Source organism: Zeus faber, assembly GCF_960531495.2.
Source record: "Zeus faber genome assembly, chromosome: 11".
In the NCBI taxonomy this organism is placed as follows: domain Eukaryota; kingdom Metazoa; phylum Chordata; class Actinopteri; order Zeiformes; family Zeidae; genus Zeus; species Zeus faber.
Genome location: NC_137205.1, coordinates 12936163 through 12959533, shown reverse-complemented (window position 1 = coordinate 12959533; position 23371 = coordinate 12936163). Strand labels below are relative to the sequence as shown.

Below are 23371 nucleotides of genomic sequence, written 5' to 3'. Positions count from 1 at the left end.
TTCTGACTCCCGAGCTAGCAGCGGGAGGAAAAAAATCAAAAGTGACTTTACTGGCGTGTTACAAAAATAAAATCTCAACAAATGTGTGTACCGAGATAAACATGTAATTTGCGGAATCCGGCCCTGGTTCCCAATCCGGCCTGTAATCTTGCAGCGGCTGATGCAAGCTGGCACCGTAAAAACAAAACCTACTCGTGTCCCTCCGTGTTTATCCGAGTTTGTGTTTATGCCGTGTCTATTTCTGAACGGCACTGTCAAAGGCTGCTTTTATTACATCACCCTGTTTTAAAAAAAAAAAAAGGACTGAATAGAGCTTTATGACACCACAGGTGACGGGGGCAGGGATGCAGCACCCTCTAGAGGGGTCACTCATGGCCTTCTTTCCAAAGACACCATAACGGTGACCTGTTACGGTCAGTGTACAGTCGAAGGGGAAATACTGCATTGTTCCGCTATCGGTGCGGTATTGCCCGGGCCGTATTTTGTACGATGGAAAAACCCAAACCCATCCCTGAGAGGGACCTGGATTTAAACTCATGCACCTTACAACAGTGTTTATTCATGACCCTGTAATCTTTGATTTGAAGGAGATAAAAGATGCATTGACAAACAAAGGGTCTGTTCTCAGATTTTTTGTCTCTCCTTTGAGTGGCATTATCAGCGATTTACAGTTTGTTGTTAATGCCATTGAATGTTTCTGCCATATTTCTATTTTCATCTGACATGATTGATTTTTAAGTGTTTGCATTTAAAAAAACAAAAACAAAAAAAAAACATTTTTGTACAATATTCCTGCCAGAGTAGGCTTTTCATAGTTAGGGAAACTTGGCGACAGCGAAACCTCACATCCCGTTTGAGTTTAATTTAGAGGATGGAGAAAAATGTGGACAAATATTTCCCCTTTTGCCATTGTTTATGTAGAGACAGCGGTTTTGGCAAAATGTATAGTTTTGTTGCAAGACACTATAGAGCAGCTATGTACAGATTGTTTTGTTTTATCTGCTGTATAAGGGCCAATCCATTTAATAATATTGAATTAGTCCATGTATACCTAGCACTGAGCAATGGTGGGTTTATATTTGTTTGCATTACATGGCATACCGAAATCAGTGTTTTTCCTACTAGTGTACAGATTTCCAGCTATACAAACTGTCAAGTGTTCATATTATCACAACCATTTGAAGACAGAATGCTGGAGCTCCACCTGGTTATTTGTTTCCGAATTCAGTCAGATTAAATGTTTGGAATAAAGCCTTTCATCTCACCCTTATATTTGGCAATTATCCATGGCTTGTTCAATAGTTCTTAAACAGAAGCACCATCTTGGCTACTTTTGGGATGTAGGATTGGAATACCAATTTTAGATGGCCGTGCTTCACTGTTTTCGCAAAGAGTTTCCTAAATTACTGTATCGAAGTGAAAACGTAATGACATCCATTACCTAGGCTCATAACAGGTCTATTAATAAGACACCAGCATTTCATTGTTTGATTACACAAATCATACTTTTAATTAGACAAATTGTATATCCTTAAAAATGTCCCAAAACATACAATCTGAAATGAAGCTACAGTGAACTGTAGTTCCATCTGTGTTTCATTTAAAACAAAGACTCCTATAAAGGTTGGCAATTACTGGTAGTCAGATTTTAAGTAGAAGCTGCCGTGCGAGACAAGTTCTCTCCCTCCAACTATGATGGCCAAAACTTTACTTTTATAGTCAGTAGGATGGAGTTAATGTTTTAACATAAGGAATGAAAACCAGTAATGCCTACAACTACGCAATTCAACACAGAAAGAAAACATAAGTCGCACTAACAAAATAAAGCAGGTCGGCTTTCTGTAGAACAGGCTATTTCTTTTTAGAATTTTCTGAACAATACATTTACCTCACAGAAAATATAAATGCTCATAAAGATGACATTTGCCACGATGTCATTTTATAAAAAGCTTTAATTACATTGACCAAAATCAAACGTAAAAAGAAATTACTGCCCCCCCCCCGCCTCTAAAAACACAGTAAAATAAAATAACATTTGTCAACATAGACATGGAACAGAGGATTGAAATAAACAGTGAAATAACTTTTCCAATTCCAAAAGACACAAGGAGATCCATGTATAAGCGACACTTCCCCTGGGATGGAGGATTCATCTGGACTGTTCAACTAAAGGGGGGGAGCAGGGAGGAGACATCAGTCAAGCATTTGGAACAACATGCTGCTGCTGCTGCTGTAGCGACAGCTGAGCAAACCAACTTTTCACCAATAGGTAAAAATATGTTAGGACAGTTTCCATTGGCTAACACTTCAGCTACACGGCAGTATCAATTGTCTCCCGTTACTAAACTCACTGGACCTTAAGTAGAGGAGTACACTAAGCACTACCAATGAAAGTTGACAGGACTGAACTGATAATAGTATAGGAGAGAAGCTTTAACAACATTTTATGCACATGTTAAAAGCAATACCTATTTAGCTACCGTCAATGCAAACAGATTTGGGTCAATATTAACACGAAGGAACACTTACTGTATGTGGAGATATCAATCTCATCTGGAAGTTCGGCCACGTTGACTTCAAAGCGATCCTGCACATCGTTAAGGGTCTTGGCATCAGTTTCGTCTGACACAAAGGTGATGGCAAGGCCTTTGGTCCCAAACCTACCAGCACGGGCCACCTGCGGAGGCAACGAAACGTCTCATCACCATGTTCTGTCTCGGATGCACGGGAAAATAAGGATTGTGTGCCAGTATTCATACATTCTATATACAAATAGCAACACTCCTATAACACCATAGGCCCCAAACAACCCTGGTGCGGTCATACTGCATATCTTACCCTGTGCAAGTAGGTATCAGAATCCTCAGGCATGTCGTAGTTGAAGACGATGTTGACTCGCTCAATGTCCATGCCACGGCCAAAGAGGTTGGTGGCCACCAAGATCCGCCTTTGGAAGTCCTTGAACTGCTGGTAGCGAGACAGCCTGAGGGCACAAAGCAAGGGAGGAAGAACTTACACTCTAGAAAGATGCTCACCACAATTTTGGGTTTGGGGTCTACCGCAAGGGCATTGTATTCATGACCGACCTCTCCTCCTGAAGCATTCCCCTGTGGATAGCGATGGCAGGGAAGTTCTGCTCCACCAAAAGCTGGGACAGAGCCACACAGCGCTGGACCGATTTGACAAAGATCACCACCTAGAGGCACAGAAAATACATGACAACTCTGCTGCCACACACACACACACACAGGAAGACTTCAACACCTTACAGAGCGGATAAGGGACATCGGTTGATCAAGCCCAATCCAAAAAAAACTGCAGAGCCGATGACTTACTTGGTTAAACTCCAGCACATCCAGCAGATCAAAGAGCTTGCGGTTCTTCTCACTGTCCTTCAGCTTGCAGTAGTACTGCTGCAGGCCATGGAGCGTCAGTTTGGTCTCATCATCTACAAAGACCTCCATGGGCTGCAGGGAGAGCAGAGGGGGTGAGCGCCACCATGGTGACAGAGTTCGAAAAAAGGCCCTTCAGACGTTCCACTACAGATAGTCATCAACTTAAAACCATATGGAAATATTCTACATTTATTCTTCTACAAATCAAGACTATTAAATCATTCTACACCAGCGCAAAAGTGTACTGGTCTTCCTGATTAAGGTTACAATGAACGCAGCCATGACCATTTCTTCTGAGGGTTCAATTTGGGAACAGACATCAAAACCAAAGTATGGATATCAATACAAGTCGTAAAGTGTTTCCAGCATGCTCCCTTCTGACAAATTAAAGTAAATAATTTTGTTTTCTTAAATATCTGTCATGCTCTCTCTCTACACCTCTTTGTCCATAACTCACATCCTGCATGAACTTGCGGCAGACCGGGCGGATGTCCTTGCTCAGGGTGGCGCTGAACATCATGCACTGCTTCTCGTGAGGTGTGTACCTGAAGATATCCTGCACGTCGCGTCTCATGTCTGCCGCACAAGAAGGAGAGAGACGTTCAGTATAACATAGGGAGACTTTCTGGGAATATCAAGACAAACTGTGGTATTAACACGCAGCACGAGAAAGTAGATTGCCAAATTTTACCACAGACCCGAGAAAAGAACAAAACCTCATTGGCGTGTAGGACATACTATGTGCCATTTTGGGATGCAAACAATATAGAAAAGATGGTGATGGGCCATTTTAAACTGGCCCACAATTTAAAACAGTAAAACCGATGCCCAGCTCTCTTTTAGATGACCTTGAGGAAAGAACAACAAAACCCATTGACGTGTAGAACATACTAGGTGCCATTTTGGGATACACCTAGAATAAAGTATAAATGTTTGGAATTTTTATACACCACATAGATCATAAATCCTTGAATATAAAAAGAATAATTGAAAGCGGTTGAGAAATGTAAACATTGTTTTTTTTCCCCCCCATCCAGAAAAACCACAGCTCCATTTCCAGGCCAGGCTTGCCAGTTCCAATATGGTGGCAACATTCACATATCGCAGCAACAGTCAATGCGGCTTCTATGGTGTGCGGTGAGTGCGGAACAAGGATTTTCAGCGAATGCAATCATAGAAGAGATTGTTGCGAAAAAGAGTACAGAAGCCCCTATAAAGGATTATTTTGGTTTTAAACCAGACTCAACTGGCAAGCCGCAGGACAACAGTGTTTTTAATTCTCATCCAGGATTTGTGTCAGTGTGGAGCTGCAACTCCCAGTAGCTCTACAGCGGAGCACATTGTTTACGTCCTCAATCATGATGTCTATTTTGAGGACCAACAAAGCTGGATGGCTGCATCAATCAGTTACGGATTTCCCAACTCCAACTGTCAATTCCTAGTCCTGCACACTCTGAGGCAGAATATGGAATTGAATTTGGATCTGAAACAATAGTCCAATGAGTGAATGACGTCAGTATCGGCACCTGATAGTGATATTGGATCAGACCCATCTCTAGATACAACCAAGATGCTGTCTTCAATCACGGTCACAGCGTCTTCAATCAGGAAATCACAGCGGCAGTTTGAAATGGCCCACGATATGCTACAGAGACTAGTATGATATAGGGGTCATGAGTTGGATGCCTCATTTCCAGAAAATTGAGGATTCAACCCCTACTTATATCTTTAAAACACACACTTTTTTTTAACGAGACAAGTGCCAAAATGTATTAATACTAGATCTACAGGTAAGAAGAAAAACAACAATTTCATAGCAATATTAAAGCTGTCCCCACCTTAGTTAATCTCTTGTCAATGACAAACATTCAACTAATGAGTCACACCCAACACACGAACAATAATTTGTAAACATTGTGAAGCCAGACTACACACCTAGTTGCTCCAGCATCTTGTCACACTCATCTAGGACAAAGTGCTTGACGTTCTTCAGGTTGAGGTTCTTGTTCCGGATGAGGGCGAGGATGCGGCCGGGTGTTCCAACAACGATGTGGGGGCAGTTCTTTTTCAAGCAATCCTCATCTTTCCTGATGGCCATGCCGCCAAAGAACACGGCTGCCTTTACTGTGGGCATGTACTTGGAGAATCGCTCGTACTCTTTGCTGATCTGGAAGGCCAGCTCTCGTGTGTGGCACATGACTAATACAGACACCTGGGGAAGAGAAGCAGTTTCAAAAGCGTTGTCAGTCCATCAGCCCCCCGCTAATTTCATTTCAGGTCATTCTTATTTAATAAGTCTTCTGTATGCAGCAATTTGACCAGACGTTGGGTAGCATAAATATGGAAATGCTAGATTATAAAGCATTTGTATCCAGTGTTTGTTTCTGATATATAGTGAACAGTTACCTGTCCATCAACAGGCTCAATCTGCTGCAGTGTGGCCAGCACAAACACTGCAGTTTTGCCCATTCCAGATTTGGCCTGACACAGAATGTCCATGCCGAGGATGGCCTGAGGAATGCACTCATGCTGCACTGGAATATAAAAGAAAAGACTTGTTTTCAAGATAAACATTTGGCATACAACAAAAGTGCAAAAAACTAATCCTGTTTGAAATATTAGGCGTAGATTAGGGTTGTCACAATTCTCCAAATCCATTTTATTTTCAATTTTAAAATGTCAATGATTCCAGTTAAACCCCCCCCCCCCCCCCCCCCACACACTCTTTTTGCCAGATGGGAACACTGGTAGTAAAAGGCAAATTACTACTATTGTCTTGTGTTCTACATAAACGTAACCGGCCTTCAACTCTCAGCTCATGTTTCTGCACCACCATCATATTGGAGCGGCCGAGATCCGACAGTGGGTGTGTGCAGTGTGCGTTGAGGGATGCGGTGTCGCAACCCCCCCCACCCCGCGCGCGCAGCAGACTGCAGCTTGCCCAACTCCGAAACAAGTTTCATGAAAGTCAGTTTGGGGTCGGACAAGCAGCAATCGACTCCGGAGGGGCCCCGCAGCCCTCTACGCACACTGCATTTGTTTACCCGGTGAATCTTGACCGCCCCAATATGGCAACCACTGCGGAGAATATTACCCACAAAGATACGAGGAGAATCGCGAAAGTGCTTGTGATCCCAAAGTTCAAAATCGAACACTCACTTTGATCTATTTCGAACCGGAACATCCCTGCCATAGATTACAACATATCTTACCTTCTGACGGATGCTCAAAACCACAGTCTACGATGGCACGGAGCAGCTCTGGTTTTAGAAGGAAGTCTCTAAAGCCGGAGCTGTGGATGGACACATAGGACCCCTTCACCTCCTTCTTGCCAGCTGGAGTTGCATTTTCAGGGACTCCCTGGGGCTCCTCGTCTTCCTCATAATCAAGCAGCTCATTGTCAACATCATTATCAGCCATTGTGTCTGCCTGGAATTGAGGAGAGGATAAAAAACAGACTTCAATATCAAGCAAAATTCCATATTAATGATAGTCTACTATAGATGTTATACTTCAGTCAAAACCAGATGTATTTGTCATTATAACATAAGGGTGTATTACACCACAGACAATTTGGTTCTGCCTATCTGAATTGTAGCTAGTTATAACAATGACCATAAGGAACATGTATTTATATAATTGCATCATTTGTGTTTTCGTGTTCTAGATGCTACAGAGAAGCTGAAGGTCTACGATAGCAGAGGACGTATCGGGTATCAATTAGGAAAACAAAGACACCTACGATTGGATAAAAATAAATAAAGCACTGTTCTTTTTATGAGGGTGCGCTAATAACTTGTTTGGAAAAACGGGGATCGCTGAGCAGAGAGAACGGAGGTCCCGGATCATGTTCCGGCAGGATGCGGCACAAATATGAAAAAAATGCCCTGGTGGTTATAAGTCATCTTGAATTGCAGTAAGTTAAAGCATTAACATTAATAAATTATTCAGTATTGTGAAGTACATAGTTTCGTCACACACGTCACACCGACTTACCTGGACCCCATGCATTGCTGCCTGCCGCTACATTTATTACTTACTTATTATTATTTCGATTATTATTCCATTTCTATTTAATTCATCCACCTGGCACCGAATGGCATTACGCTTTACATCTGGACAGATATGCACTGGTTAGACTGGTTTCTTTGTAGCAGCCCATTGCTTCGGCTAGCTAACCGCTGTAAATGTTGCATAACAATTCCCGACATCGCAGTCAAATTAAACCATTAACGACATTATTGTATTGTTGAGATCGATGGCCGACAAAATATAAATAGTACGGGACTACTAAAACCTATAATATCTTGGAAACAGTTACCGCACACATGAGCGGATACTGTGCATCTAGCTAAGCTAACTAGCATGGTAGGCTAATCGGCCTAGCCGCGCCTGATTCGAACAATAAAAACAATAAAACGAAAACACTATTCTGCGGTTTAAGAAGAGAATATATTCCTCCATCAATTTCCTAAAACAAAGCTAGTGCCACGGGCTACCATAATATTTGACAGGTAGTTGGATATTTCGCTCTCACCTTTTCTGGATGTTACGACTCAACCTCTGCAGGACTCAATACCGCATGGGGAGGCCTCAATCAGTTTATGCGGTCACACGGAAGTCCCGCCTCCCACAAATGCGTTGTAACCATTGGTCGATTCCGACGTCCGTCACCGCAAACGCCCGGTGCGCAGCCCCGGAGTGGACAAGACGAGCTGTCAATCATTCAACAACGATCCCAGTCGAAAGGAGCGGGATCCAGTGCTGCGTTCCATCGACGACGGAACTCGGAAAATAACCCAACCTCCCACTGCGAAAACCGCTGCGGAACGGCCATTTAAAAAATTGCAAGTCCAAGGCGGAATTTCGCGGCAGATCGCGAAATAAGAGCCAACATCAACATGGCAGCACACAGCGTTCACACAACTGTGAACAAACAAAGTTTCCTTTGCATGTTTTTTTGTTTTTCCTTCATTGAAAACGCGTCTGATTTTCATCTAAAATGCTGTGTAGTTATACTAATAGTTTACTAACATATTTTTTTTTGTCGGTAAAGGGTAAAACATTTTGTCGCTTGTAATTCACAAGCTTGCCAAACAAGCGGGTCTATGTTCTACCGAACAGGGGCAATGCCACACATTTATTTTGGAGGCGACGACTGCCGCCTCTGAGGATTCACTGTATTTATTTGCTTTGTTTGTGAAAACAAGTTCGAACAAAGTCCCCAACATGTCGGGCAACACAACCCAAACCAGCAGGGTAACTAAAAAGGTTTTGATTTTCCCCCGACATGGGAGTGTTAAATTGTGAATGTGTAGGTTTATCAAATAGACACCATCCCGTATCAATTTATATATATTACTCATTGGTATCTAAATATCATCAATGATTCATACTTCAATTTATTATGCCGTTTATTTAAAAAAAAAAAAGAAAATGTCACCCGGTTCAGATATTATTTTTGTATCTGTCAGTCATTTGAGATATTAAAGTAAAAGGACAAAATACTACTCAATACCTAATCCAATTTAATCCATTTTAACAGCCTGAAACAGTCATATAAACAATCTTGCTTTAGTTTCTTACTCAGCTCTTTTGTGGATGAATAGAGGTCTTTACGGGTGAACGCTCGGTTTAATTCAGTCTGCTGGTTGCCTTGCTTCTGCTTACCCAAGTTTGTTTTTCATATCCTTACATAAACATGCTACTTCAACGGCACAGCACTCTCTTTTGAGACTTCAAACATTTCATTGAAGCCAGCATCATTTTACATTTAAAACCACCAAGTCAATGAGCATCGCGTCGTGGTACATACCAACTTTATTCAACGATGAGCATGCAAACACCTGAGCTGCTTGACCTGAATCTTAAAATAGTCCTTTATGATAAGGGGAAATTACAGCGATCATTAAAAAAATCATAGAAAATACATATACCAGTTTAATAGCTGGTTTGTTATGAGAAGAACCATATAAGTGGAAGATGTTGTTGAGCTGTTTGGGCTCTATATCCGTGATTCCAGAGCAGAATCGAAGTTACACTGTGCGGCAGAGTAGTATGGGAAGCAGTCAGATGCCGGCCTGGAATCAAATTCTGAGGATTTGTCAGAAGAAGAGCTCGACTGGGTCAAGAAATCCCTCACCTGGCCGGATAAAGTATGAAGCAGCCAGTCTTCCACGAGCAGGCCGCCTCCACGCAACCCTGAGCAGTAGCCCAACTCTGCAGGCAGAGCCTCCAGGTTGTTGCTACTTAAGTCCAGCCTGGACAGCTGACACAAAGCACCAACTCCTGGGGGCAATGAGCCCAGAGAGTTGCCAGCGACATTTAGGATACGCAACTCCAAACAACACCTGAAGAGCTCTTCAGGCAGTTTTTTCAGTCTGTTCCCGCTGAGGTCCAGCTCCGTGAGAAGGGTCAGCGCCTTGACCTCTGCAGGCAGCTCTTGCAGAAGGTTTGCGGTCAGGAAGAGCCTTCGAAGACGTCGGAGAGTAAAGAGTGCCGGTGGAAGCTGCACAAGCTGGTTGTAAGCCAGATCTAAGAGTTCTAGGCCTCGGAGTACTCCAATAGTGGCAGGCAGGGACACCACATGGTTATAGGCAAGTCTGAGGCAGGAGAGATACTTCAGATGGGACAGATTTAACAGTCCCTCCAGTATTTTCAAGTTATTATGCTGCAGGTCCAATGTCCGCAAGTTGGTTAGAGTTAACAGGGCATTAGGCTCTAGCACGCAGTTCTGGAGAAGCAACTCCCTCAGGCCAACCATCCGTTTCAGCCCTGTCATAACAGGCAGCATGGAGCTCTCATTGTGGATCTCTAATCTCAACAGGCTGCCTGCTACCTCGCATAACTCTACGGGCAGCCGCTGCACCATGCCTCTAAGCACCAGCACACGGAGGTGACGTAACATGCGGAGGCTTCCAATTGCCCAGCCACGGCCCCATGCGGCGTCATTGCCAATTTTGCCACAGAAATGAAGCTCATGGAGGCTGCGAAGAGAGTAGACCCAGCTGGGGACCTCCGTTGCCTGGGTAAAGGTGAGATGGAGGACCTCTAGACGTTCCTGGAGGACTCCAAGTGCACCAGGATCCACAACTGCTGTGCAGTGACAAAGATGGAGCTCCCTGTTTGAATGGAGATTTAAACACCCATGTTAATAATTTCAATAGAAGTAACTAGAAATTTGACATATTATGAATATTATGAAAATTGAAAAGAATAAGAAAAATACATCACTTAGCTCACCTGAGTGAGATCATATTGGCCACCTGTGAGGTGAACTTGGCCTTTGTGATGTACTCCAGTTTGAGGACCTGCAGTTGACTCAGAGAAAAGAGTTTTGGGGGAAGGCGAGGCAGGGCTACCAGTTGCAGTGTGGACCGCCCCTGTGTGTCAACAGTAGTCATGGAACGCAGCTTCTCTTCACCCCAGTACCTCTCCAGGTTCTCCTCCAGCAGCCTGGTCTCATTCACGGGGGACAGAAAGACAGAGAGGCGCTGGCCTAACAATTGGTCGTATTCATCTGCCATGTGTACAAGAAAGGCCAGGTCATTTTTTAGGCCGGGTACATCTCTCAAGGAACTCGGCTCTTTCATTTCGTTGAAGGAATATTGGCATAGAGAGCTAAGCAGGGTACAAAAGAGCAGATAAATTACATTAGTAATACAGAATATTATTAATATAAAAAAATAAACATCCAAGTCAGTGACAGAATATTTTTGGGTAGTGCAGTAGGATCTGACCTGTGTAAAATCCACCACAGAGTGTAAATGTTTAGCAGGCCATAAAACCCCATCAGTGACAGGTAAGCCAACACCAGTTTGTGTATCAGCGAAGCCAGGGGGTGGGCACATTCAAAGGTACTGTAGCCCAACAGGGTGTGGTCCTTGGGGTAACAGGTGTGGTTGAAAGTGACAGAGTCGAGAAGAGGGGCGCTGTAGCTCATTATCAGCATTGCCGTGAGTAGCTTGATTCCAGTCTGAGCCAAGTAGACCTAGAGGAGGAGATAGAGGATTGAGACTGTTCAGAATGTTCACACTGACAAACGCGCACAACAGCAGAGCACATTTTTCTCAGTTTGTGTCACTTTTTAAAAGCATTGACAATTTCACACCGCAGGCGAAAAATTTAATAATATTTATAATATAATGGAGTAATATTTTCCAACCAAAGTCTCAAAACTCTTTAAAATATATAGTATAGTTATATTATAATAACAGCTACACTGGCAAGACACGGATGACCTAATTTACCTTGTAGATGACATTAGAGCTCTCACAGTGTGAGCGGAATCTCCTAACCCTCTCAAACAGGGCCCTGGCCTGTTCGCAGTCTCTCTTCGTCAGCTTTACAGTCTGAATGGAATGGACAGGCAAGGTCGGGGGTCCAGATGCAGGAAAATTGGGCGGTGGGATGTAGTGCACGGAGGAGAGAGAGATGTTCGGCATGAGTATGGAGGGGCAAGGAGAAGGGGGAGCCGTGCGAGATATAATATCCAACTGACTAAAAAAGGGGCTGTCTTTGCCTGAGTCCAAGCTTAAATGTCTGGAGTGAGACATTGTCGGCAAAACTGGAACTGAGTTGGGTGCTGGAGTTTGGGCAGCAGGAGGTTGCAGTGGCCCTCTCATCTCCTTCTCTTTCTGGCCAAGTACATTCTCCTGGAGGGCAGCATGGGAGAGGGCACGAGACGTCCAGGGAGACTCGCAGCACTTGTCCAGGATGGCCAAGAAGTGTTCTATGCGGGCAGAGGTGAGCGGGAAGTGGAACCAGAAGGAGCCAAAGGCTAACAACAGAAGAGTCTGCAGCAAGGCCAAGTAGGGAAAAAGACGAAAGTACCACGGCAAGGCTTCATGATAGCACACCTTGAAAAATAACAGAACACTTAAGTCATTTTGAAATAGTAAGTTGGCGCAGAATTTGAAAATGTTAACAAACAAGGCAGTACCTGGCTTATGAAGACATACTGCTGATAGACCAAATGGTTATGCTTTCCCTGGGGAGATTGAGCCCTCAGGTCGCTGTTGTGCGGAGACTGTTTTGCAAATGGCTCACCAGCTTTGTGGGCTACTGGCCTGCTGCCACTCGTGGAACTATTGCTATGAGTAGAGGTAGCTGCAAGGTCCACAGGAAGACACACGATCGTGTCCCTGGACAGAAGCACAGTGCCAGCTAGGATAGATACCATGAGCATCAAGATCACCAGGTAGTCCATGAAGACCTCCCACCAGGGCTTCAACAGTTTGCAACTGCTCTTACGTTCAGTTAGGCATGTCAAATCTGACAGCGTAAACATGGCAGCCTCTTGATCCTGTAAAAGGTGTGGTTAAAGACAATTAATGGTGGTATAGGCTAGCACCATTCCGTGTTTTCCAACACAAAATACAAGTTTGAGATGGAATGAACATTAAATATTGGGAATCATAAATACAAAGGTCCCATGGTTACCCTTTTGAAACCACCATTTGAAATTACTGTCATTTTTAGATGGCTTGGTTTGTAACATGATATATTTAATACAGTTGGCAGAAGATCTTGTTCCATGTTCCCATCAAGCCTCATAATGGAGAACAAGTGAATGGTGAATTAATGTAAAGGGAATCCAAGTGCTCTGATATAATGTCTATTTTTATCTTTTACATTTGAAACACATAGGCCTTGCAAAACTCTTGTAAACTAGATCTAATTAACCATGAAACATTTAAAAGAAAATTCTTTGCAAAGTAGAACTCAGCGCATAAGAGCATCTTAGTGCAAACCAAGGTACAGTAATGTGCGATAGTTATTTATTGTCTTATTAACTTCTCTAAATCAACCCTACTTGCAGATTTAATCAGTCAATTACTTTACGTAATTGTGCAGCAAAAGGATCAACGTCTACTTACCTGGTTGACTAATTTGCACTTTTCTGCTCACAGCCCTTCAGATTTTCCACCCTGCACACTGTGCTTCACTGCCTGCAAACCGCTCCTTCACTGCAACTCCATTCCGGCACTGTCCGGTTCTGCTGTGAATAGTCTGTCAACTTCACTGCAAACTTCCAATGGCGGACACCAATGTTGCCAGGGTTATGGCTCTCTCACGGTTGCTATGACAAAGGGGATGCCGGTGAAAAAATGTGATTCAGCAACCCCTGAAAAAAAACAAAGGAACCCCCACATCCCTTTAAGTCCTGCTAAAAACCCACCAAACGCCTCAAAATGAGCACCAAAAATCTTAAATGGTCACTTGATCTGTTTTACAACATGACCACAAAGTTGTTACTAGGTCTATAAATTATAAGTATTCCATATTGTTTCACATCCGTTCCTTGTGGCTTTAATCAGGTTTACAATGAATTTCCTTGGGACATGTCAATATTTTGTTATCAGGATATTTTTTTTCACAAGATTAGATTACAATAGTTACCTGAAGGTAAAATAAGGTGAACAATAAAGTAATAAAAACAATAAAGTAATAAAAACAGTTAAGTAATCGTAAAAATAGTCGCCACAACAATAGTAAAAGTGTACTGTCCCTGTCCACGCGCATGCCTGTGTGTATGCGTATGCATATGCCTTCTTCTTTGGCGTTAACTGACGGCAGCTCCTCCAAATGCTCAGCTTTGTGATGTCACAAAGACACCACGTTCATGCCCCCCTGTCGCTACAGCGACCAGGGGGCGGGGATAAGTGGGGAAATCCTCCAATATGTATGCGTTACCATGATGGCTGGATTTACCTCTTTTTTTCCCGCAGCAAATGAAGTGGAGTATTTCCTAAATTGTATTCTGAAACGTTCCACAAAGTAAGATCACGGTTGGAGCCGGCACCATGAATGTATATGCACATGTGTGTATATGCATCTATATACGAGCATTGGAAAGTAATGGCTGATGATAAGTTCTTTTTGGTTTCATTTCTTTTGTTGGTTGGATCAGTTTTGTTTTCGAGGTTTGCGTTTCAACCCCCGATGTTTTTGAACCTTTGTACATTGTATATCATTATATTGTCATTCCTGTAGCAGCTGTATTTAGTTTAATAAATGTATTCCTTTGGTACATTTGAAATTGTGTGTCGTCTCACCTCTGTTGGGAATTTTGAGCCAGTCTGTAACAGCATGAAGAGTACCACAATATTAAAATCTATGCTAGCCCTAAACCTAACCCTTATCTCACATGAAGCCTTCCTTGTGTCAACAGTACAGGCTGGTGGCGGTGGTATAGTAGTGTGGGGAATTTTCTTCTTGGCACACTTTGGGCCCGTTAATGCCAATCAATCATCGCTAGAATGCCACAGCCTATTTAAGTATTTTTTCTGACCATGTGCATCCCTTCATGGCCACTATTACCATCTTCTAATGGCTACTTCCAGCATGATAATGCACCATATGACAAAGCAGAAGTCGTCTCAAACTGGTTTCATGACCATGACAATGAGTTCAGTGTTCATCAGTTTCCTTCTCAGTCACCTGATCTGAATCCAATAGAACATCTTTGGGATGTGAGAGATATGAGAACAGGAGATTCGCAGCATGAATGTGCAGCTGACAAATCTGCAGGAATTGCGTGATGCAATCATATCAACATGGAGCAGAATCTTAAAGGAATGTTTCCAACATCTTGTGAAATCCATGCCAAGAAGAACTGAGGCTGTTTTGAGAGCAATGGGAGGCCCTACCAGTGTGGTATAGTGCTGAGTGAGTGTGTCTGTGTGTGAGTCCGTGAGTGAGTGAGTGAGTGAGTGAGTGAGTGAGTGAGTGTGTGTGTGTGTGTGAATGAGGATTGAGTGTATGAGTGGGTGGGTGTTAGCGTCAAGTGCACAAGTATGTATGTGTCTGACGTCTGACTCTCCTCTCTTGACCCATTGTAAATATATGTTCGTGTGTGGGTGTGGGTGTGTGTGAATTCTCTTTTACGTTTGGCTGCTCCCGTTAGGGGCGGCCACAGCGGATCATCTGCCTCCAATACCTTCTGTTCTGCGCATCTTCCTCCCTTACACCAACCGCCTGCATGTCCTCCCTCACCACATCCATAAACCTTCTCTTTGGCCTTCCTCTTTTCCTCTTGCCTGGCAGCTCCATCCTCAGCATCTTTCTCCCAATGTAACTCTCATCTCTCCTACACACGTGTCCAAACCATCTCAGTCTCGCCTCTCTCACTTTTCCACCAAACTGTCCAACCTGAGCTGTCCATCTAATGTACTCATTCTTAATCCTGTCCATCCTTGTCACTCCCAATGAAAGTCTCAACATCCTCAACTCTGCCACCTCCAGTTCAGCCACCTGCCTTTTTGTCAGTGCCACCGCCTCTAAACCGTACAACATGGCTGGTCTCACTACCGTCCTGTAGACCTTTCCCTTCACTCTTGCTGGAACCTTTCTGTCACAGATCACTCCGGACACTCTTCTCCACCCACTCCACCCTGTCTGTATTCTCTTGTTCCACTCTCTCCCGCACTCTCCGCTGCTTTGGATGGTTGACCCCAAGTACTTGAACTTGAATATATATATATATATATATACACACTGAGAAAGAAATCAAGAGAAGGGGTATCACAAAACACTGTTTAGAGTGTTAAGATTTGTTATGCTTGGCACCCTTACTTAATGAATTATATGTTTTTATTTTAAAAAACATTTGAATATACGGTGGAATTATACACATTTTCTATTTGTATTTATGTGATTCAAATATATCTTTAAATATATTTACAATATTTATACAAAATAAAATATATTTTGAAAAATATATGGTTATCATGTTACATGATATAAAAGTGGAAATAATTATGCATCATATTGCAAATATATAAGTTATGTTTCCCAATACTGAGATTGACTGAAAGATTGTATACTACTTCTTATGTCACCGATTGATACCAGAGTTGATAGTTGAGTTAATATAGTGAGGATAAGATAACACTAATAATGCCTGAGGGGATATTCAGGTTTTGCAAAAAAAATAAAAAGAGATTACAATTAAATAAAATATATGAACAAATCTAATATTAGCAGGTGGCGTGAAGTATAAATAGTAACAGTATATTAGTGATAAACAATGGTAATAATGGAAATGGAGAAGTTGACACAAATAACTGTGTGTGTGTGTGTATGTGTGTGTGTGTGTGTGTGTGAATATATATATACAGTATATACAGTGTAACTTACATATATAACAACTTTGAATTTATCAAATATATTCTACATATACAGAAGATAAATCTAAATATACATATTAACCCCTGTGTGGTGTTCGTGTTTTTGTTACTCACCCAATGTTCACGGGTCTGGTGAACCAACAACATTATTGGGTTTTTTAAAACAATACATAGTACAATTGCCATTACAATTTATGTAAAAATACTTAACAGGTGTTAAGTTGACCTTCATTACAAGCAATATAGACAGCAAATATGGTTAATATTTGCCATTTGCCTCTGCTAGATCTGATTAGATTGGATAGAGATAAGTTAAGGTAAGTTTCATTTAAGAGGATTTAAATGTATATTTAATACACAGACAATTCATTATGTTATATATTTATAGAACCCAGAATCACGATTGTGACACCGCCCCTTGCGGCTGCCTGCGTGAGCACCTTGTGTAAACTACGCACATTTTAGCATTTTTAGAGCTTATGGAGCTTATTGTCTGTAATCACCAGGTGCCATGACATTTCACTGCATATATGTATGACCATATGTATATATATTTGACAAATAATCTCTTGAATTTGAACTTAACTTGAATTCGATTTGGAAAATAAATTAGTTATAATCAAGACATGGGTGGGATAAGAAAGTTAATCTTGAACAAATATAAATTAAACAAGGTTTTTATCACTTTTCATGTTTATTGCTTTGAACTGAACAAATTGGAAGGAAACAATTACATATCGTATTTATTGGAAATTATTAATAATTGAACACATATTCATAGTAATCTACACAATACATGAAGGACCGAGTTTTACTGTGGGTGTTGCAAATGTATTTTCTTGCACTTGATGCTAACACCCACCCACTCATACACTCACACGCACACACACACACACACACACACACACACATACATTAACATATATTTACAATGGCTCAAGAGAAAAAAGTCAGACGTCAGATACATTATGCAACAACATCACTACCACTTACTTCAGGTATGGAAGTTTGTGGTTCTGTGGGTCGGGCGGATGGGGCACCAGCATCCTCCTCCTGAATCCTTCTCACAATGGCTGCAGAGCCTGGGGTTCTTGTGTTCTATTGTCTCCTCTGGATTTGAGGTCTTCTGTTACATATTACATATGTGGTGTTCGGGAGTGTGGGAATTGTAGGTGAAAAAGTTTTGCTCTCTGACTTCCTCCTACCTGGTCCTGCTCTTAGTCTGTGTGTGTGTGTGTGTGTGTGTGTGTGCGCGCGTGTGCGCGTACGTGCACGTGCATGTGTGAGTGTGTGTGTGTGTATGTTGTCACATAGAAGCTGGGATGTGATTTCTGAATTTGAAAAGAAAATACATAAGAATACTTATGGATTTGAGTGTGTGGGGGGGGGGGGGGGTGTATTGCTGGTGTATCACACACACACACACACACACACACACACAGACACACAGACACACACACACACACACACACACACACACACACATCAACACACGCACAAGCACCACTCGGTGCGAACACCTCATATGCAATACATATGAATATGTAGGGGGTGCACAGTGTGCACTCAATTAAAATGTGTTGTTTTACATGTTCTTCATGAGTCTCAGATTGGAAAAATAACTTATTGCATCATTTTTATTTTAGTAAACATTGAAAACACGCAGTCACCAACACCACACAGAGGGTTGGAAATTACACCACGCAGTGACACTTCCAATCACTACTAATTTCAGTACACCACAGGCAACCAGAAAAGCCCTGCAGTGTCAGCGACCTTCACCATGCAAACTTCACACTTAGGCTGTGGACTTCTGTGTGAGGGGGGAGCGGCGCACAGCGTGTGGAAATGACTGTGAACAAGTGGGTGCGGTAAGTGATTGTGACAGAAAAAGAGCCCCTGTCAGCCGTGAGAAAGTGGCACGGCGCTTGTCTTACCCCACGTGCTCCAATCGAAAACCACTGCACTTCAGGTGTCATCAACGATAGTTGCTGTGCTGTTTTCGTTCTGGAAACAAAACAAAAACAAAAAAAATATTTCTGGTAATTTGACCCGATTTGAGATCTAATAATAATAATAATTTAATCAATAATTTGAGATCTATGAAGTATATCCATCCTTGTTGTGCATGCACTGACCCTACTGCAGTATATTGTGTTAAAACCACTCAGTATCGGAAGTCATGTCACAGCTTCTCACTTTAACCGCCCTGCCCTTTCCTGTAGTCAGGGCTTCACAGATCTCTACATACAAACTATGTATGCATGTTTAGAAATTTCTATTTTTTTTAATTTTCTTTTACAGAAATAACACTTTATCACTGAATTCTCGGGCAAATCCTGTTTGGTCAAGTTTGGTTCAATCGTTTTGACGTAGTATGTTTTGCCATGTTATGCTTATTTGAGTAGGGTGGTTTGCAGACCTGTGGGATTTTCGGATTCAGCTGTTCCATATTCTTCTGAACTTAATTTGAATGGACAAATTTGTAATTATTTTTGTATTTTTCATTTGAAAGTTATTTGGTAGAGCTGGTCTATAAAACCAAAGTACGAGTAATATTTTAATGCCATATTATAGCTGTGTTCTAATTTGTTAAAAAAAAAAAAAGTGTGTATTTTTAAAATCCCTTTTTTAAAAATCTGTCAAATCAAGGAGGTATCAAATTGAATTTTTTGAGTCTTCAATTTCATTTTTCCACTCCGACTGTGTAGTTAAACCATTGCAATCAAACCACAGACGTGTAACATTCTTTGGATGCATATATTGTTTCAAAGCAAAGAGAAAGTGAACATCAGAGAAGAACCCAGCTCTGGGTTTATCTAACTCACACACACGCACACGCAACACACACACACACACACACACACACACACACACACACACACACACACACACACACACACACACACACATGCACACACACACACACACACACACACACACACACACACACACACACACACACACACACACACACACACACACACACACACACACACACACACACGTGCCACAGCCACCCGCCCCCCCTCCTAGTTTCAGGTTCCTAGAAAGGCAGGTTTTGCCCCCAGAAGCCCCTGAACCCCTTCTTCCAAAACAAGACGGTGCGTAAACCCACCAAGAAACCCACCGGGTGCACTCGTCTCCAGGCTTCTCTCTCCCATCTGCTCCACCTGACACCCGGGGGGGAGAGAGTGAGCCCCATACCGCACCAACCACGGCCCCCCACCCCTCCCACCCCCACCCCAGTCTGCTAGAACCAGAATTCAACAGCGAGTTGACATTCACGTTCAGCAGCAAAATTAAAAAGTAAGGAGATCCAACACTGTGCGGTTTGATTTCAATCCGGTGAAGAAAAAGTATACTGAAGTCTGTTAATTAACTATAGTTTGTATATATGCTTTCCTTTTTATGTATACACAATTGGGATAATAACATTTAAACCACTTAGGTAGTTGTACATAGTGTGGGAGGAAAATGTACTTAAATATACAAATAATTTTTTTTCATGTATGTTGGTTGATGTTTCAATTTACTTTTGATAAGTGCACTTTCTCTACACTTACAGCATATTACTGTAATGACTAGTAAATTAAAGCTGTACTTAAAAATAGTGTATAAAGTACAAAGGATAAGTACCAAAAAATATGCTTTAAAAAAGGAAATATATTTTGAACACACTTTACACACTAAAAATATACTTTCAGTATGGAATGTTTTTTTTTTTTTCATTTTTCTTTTTTAACAAATAAAGAATGTAAAATTTTCTGAAATTAACATTTTTAATATACATCACAAAGTCATATCAAGAAAATCGCTCAAAAACCTAGATATGACACACTGTACATTTTGAGGCTACGCATTTATTTTCACTAGAGCACTAGAATTTCCTGCCACAAGATATAAAAAACACACGCACGCACACACGCACACACACGCACGCACACACACACACACACACACACACACACACACACACACACACACACACACACACACACACACACAGACACACATACTCTCTTACAGGAATGTCCAAGCAAACTGCAGCAATGAACAAAAACCTACTATAATGATGTAAATATGGAGGTGTATCGGAGTGGATCGTTTAGATCATATCAAAACTCCATATGGAATCAAATGTTTAATGAGCACTGTAAAAATTTGATGACAATTTAATTGTTGAAATCAGTTTAAAATAAATCTGTAAAAAATGGAATCCAAGCCGAAAGATTGCTGTGTGCCACTACATTTGCAAAGTATTGCACATACATAATCTTAACAGATTTTTGGGGTGACGAATCACCAGCTAGGTGGATTTTTTTTGCGGTGCTTTCTGTCCCACAAGTCACAGCGGCGAACCGCCTTCAAAATTGAATCTAATTTCGTTGTCATATCATCAGTTAATCGGTGTCGGAAATCCAAAAGAGGACGTCACCCCGGGAACATTGTCAGCATTTAGCCAGTGATTATAGAGGTAAGACAAAAAAAAAATCAGTTTATTTTAATTGAGCTGAAAATGTAAACTATATCATAAGTACTTTTTTTTAATATTTCATACATAACTACAAAAGTAACATAGAAATAAATGCACTCTAAGATGTCTGCTCAAGATATTTCAGAAAAAAAGGAATTAAAAGACAATGACTTATTCCCTTGTTGCTCCTATTCCCCTTTTCTTGTAATTTATCATGTTTATCTTTACAAAATTACCAAATAACATTTAGGTAACTTATTTGAGCCACACAGATAAGCAAATATGTCAAGCAGTTTCTCATTAGTTAAACTATAAAGCTAAATAAAATGTACTTTGCACATTAATCTATTCTGTGAATCTATCACATATCTATGTGTCTGTAAAATATATAGCACATCACATCATGCAGTTAATATATATCGTTGAACTGATTTTGAGTCACCTTGGACAAAAAAAAATCTGTAACTGTGAAAGTTTGCTCTAACAAAATTACTTATGAACTTTCAAAAGTAAGGAAGCTGAAAAATTACGTTGAGATTGACAAAAAAAAAAAGTGCAAATAAGATTTAGGTTTGAAAACCGTCCGGATGCCCCAGAACAGGGTTAATCTGGGAGAAAAGCTGCAGTACAGCTGCAGCTGCCTGTCCCGTTTTCAAACCTCAGGCTTCTGCGTCTCAACTGAAAATCCACTACCAGGTGTCGGAAAAGTGTACATTCTAAGCAAGAAGCAGACGCGTTTGCCGAGTTGAATCTGTATCGTTACATGAAGTGAAGACGCTCAGGTTTTTGCACAGGATCCCACCATGCCTCGCTCGTTCCTCATTAAGAGGATCGGATCGGACCGTTCGTCTGAAGACAAAGTTCACGGGCACAGGCCTGTGAATCCTGACCACGGCTGCCAGCTCGGGCTTCAAGTTCAGCTCCGGGATCACAACACGTCCAGCGCGGGGCGTGACGGGAGTCCGCCTAGAGAATCCGGGGTCAAGGTCTGCTCCCCGAACGCCCATCCCACGGCATCCGGTTCACTCGGCGCCCTCTCCGCTGACCCTTGGACCTCAGGTAAGAAGACAAGTCTTTACCCGTCTGTCACGCGTTGTGCCTCGATTGAAATAGTGATTGTCGTTGGGAGGCGATGATGGCGTTGTTGTGCGAAGAAATGAGCGACGCCGCTTGAGTCAGGAAACTCAACTCTCTACCTGCAAACATCAGCAGGCTGAGTTATGGCTGAGTTACACCGAGAAGACACCAAAGGACTTTTGCTAGGATTTTCGAAGAGAGTCATAAGTAGTTATCATGTCTCCAGGGTGGTTAGTCTATTCCTCTTCAATTTCGTATCCTCACTCAGTATATTATCTTTTTTACTCTTATTTTGTTCTATTTACTTACTGCATTACATTTTAGGAATCACTTAGCTCAGTTAGTTTAGTTAGTTAATAATTAGTTGGCTATTGCAACTGCATATATGTATGCTCGTATGCATACAGTACATATGTGATAAATAAACATCTTGAATCATGATTCTTGAATCTTGGATCACGCTCCTGTCACCAGCAGTCGTTTGATTATAGACTGTCAGAAACTCTTGTGATCAGTCTCAGACTATTTGCTTAAGTGTTAAGTCTTGGCTACCGTAGCATCTGCTCAATTCCAATATGTATGCCTCTCTGTGATCACCCATCTTTGCTAAAATCCTATAGTGTGTGCACTACTAGGGTGGCGCTGCGTGATACCGTCTTTTGAGAGTCTTTTGGTGTATCCCCCTCCCCCATAACACTCTAGTAGACCTCACATAGATGACGACTCTTGAACCATCAGTCTTCCTAGAGATGCATTTCCTCCGAATCCAACTCTGAGGCATTTACTCGACAGAATCCTGGTTCAAAAAGGTTGCGGAGGTTCCCCCGGCCGTCTCGCCCTGGGCTGCGGAGCCTCCCCGGGGGACGGAGCGGGAGAGGGAGCTGGAGAGGCTGGTCTTTGTGTTGCTCAACCACACATCTCACACCGACCTCAAATTCTGCATCAGCGACTGTGCTCTCTGTGAGGAGGTAGGACGCCTAACCACAGAACGCAGCGAGAGATCGGTGCCGGAGCCAGAGTCATAAAAGCGCTCAAAATTACTTTGGCGACACAGGACGTGGTGACGGCTGATGCGTTGGCCTCATGTGCTGTCCCCATTCCTCCCTCTCTGTTTCGATCTCTACTCTCTCTGTCTCTGCATCGTTCAGCCTCTTTCTCAGGTTCTGTCTAGAGGAGGTGGCCTGGAGTCTCAGTTTCACAACACACTGTCGGTCCTATTGACAGCCAGAGGCGTGGATCCCACCTACAGGGGATGCAGGCCAGCGGGGGGCTGCAATAGAGTTAAGGTACCG

At 42.2% G+C, this 23371-nt stretch overlaps 2 protein-coding genes across 2 annotated transcripts; both read right to left on the bottom strand.

Moving 5' to 3' along the window:
• Positions 1–1463: 1463 nt before the first annotated feature.
• On the bottom strand, positions 1464–7984 carry ddx39ab (DEAD (Asp-Glu-Ala-Asp) box polypeptide 39Ab). The gene is made up of 10 exons (XM_080009399.1): positions 7933–7984; positions 6608–6824; positions 5802–5929; positions 5331–5607; positions 3853–3971; positions 3336–3467; positions 3087–3196; positions 2839–2983; positions 2530–2677; positions 1464–2166 (listed from the first exon to the last, which is right to left on the bottom strand). The coding sequence occupies exons 2-10, from the start codon at positions 6813–6815 to the stop codon at positions 2150–2152; spliced, it is 1284 nt and encodes a 427-aa protein (XP_079865525.1). The 5' UTR covers positions 6816–6824; positions 7933–7984; the 3' UTR covers positions 1464–2149.
• Positions 7985–9399: 1415 nt separating this feature from the next.
• LOC307237278 (volume-regulated anion channel subunit LRRC8D) lies at positions 9400–12684 on the bottom strand (the record flags this gene model as incomplete). Its single annotated transcript, XM_080009988.1, has 6 exons — positions 9400–10516; positions 10638–11015; positions 11135–11385; positions 11645–11746; positions 12044–12253; positions 12337–12684. 6 exons carry the CDS (start codon positions 12682–12684, stop codon positions 9400–9402), a joined length of 2406 nt encoding a protein of 801 aa, XP_079866114.1.
• Between the last annotated feature and the right edge of the window lie 10687 nt (positions 12685–23371).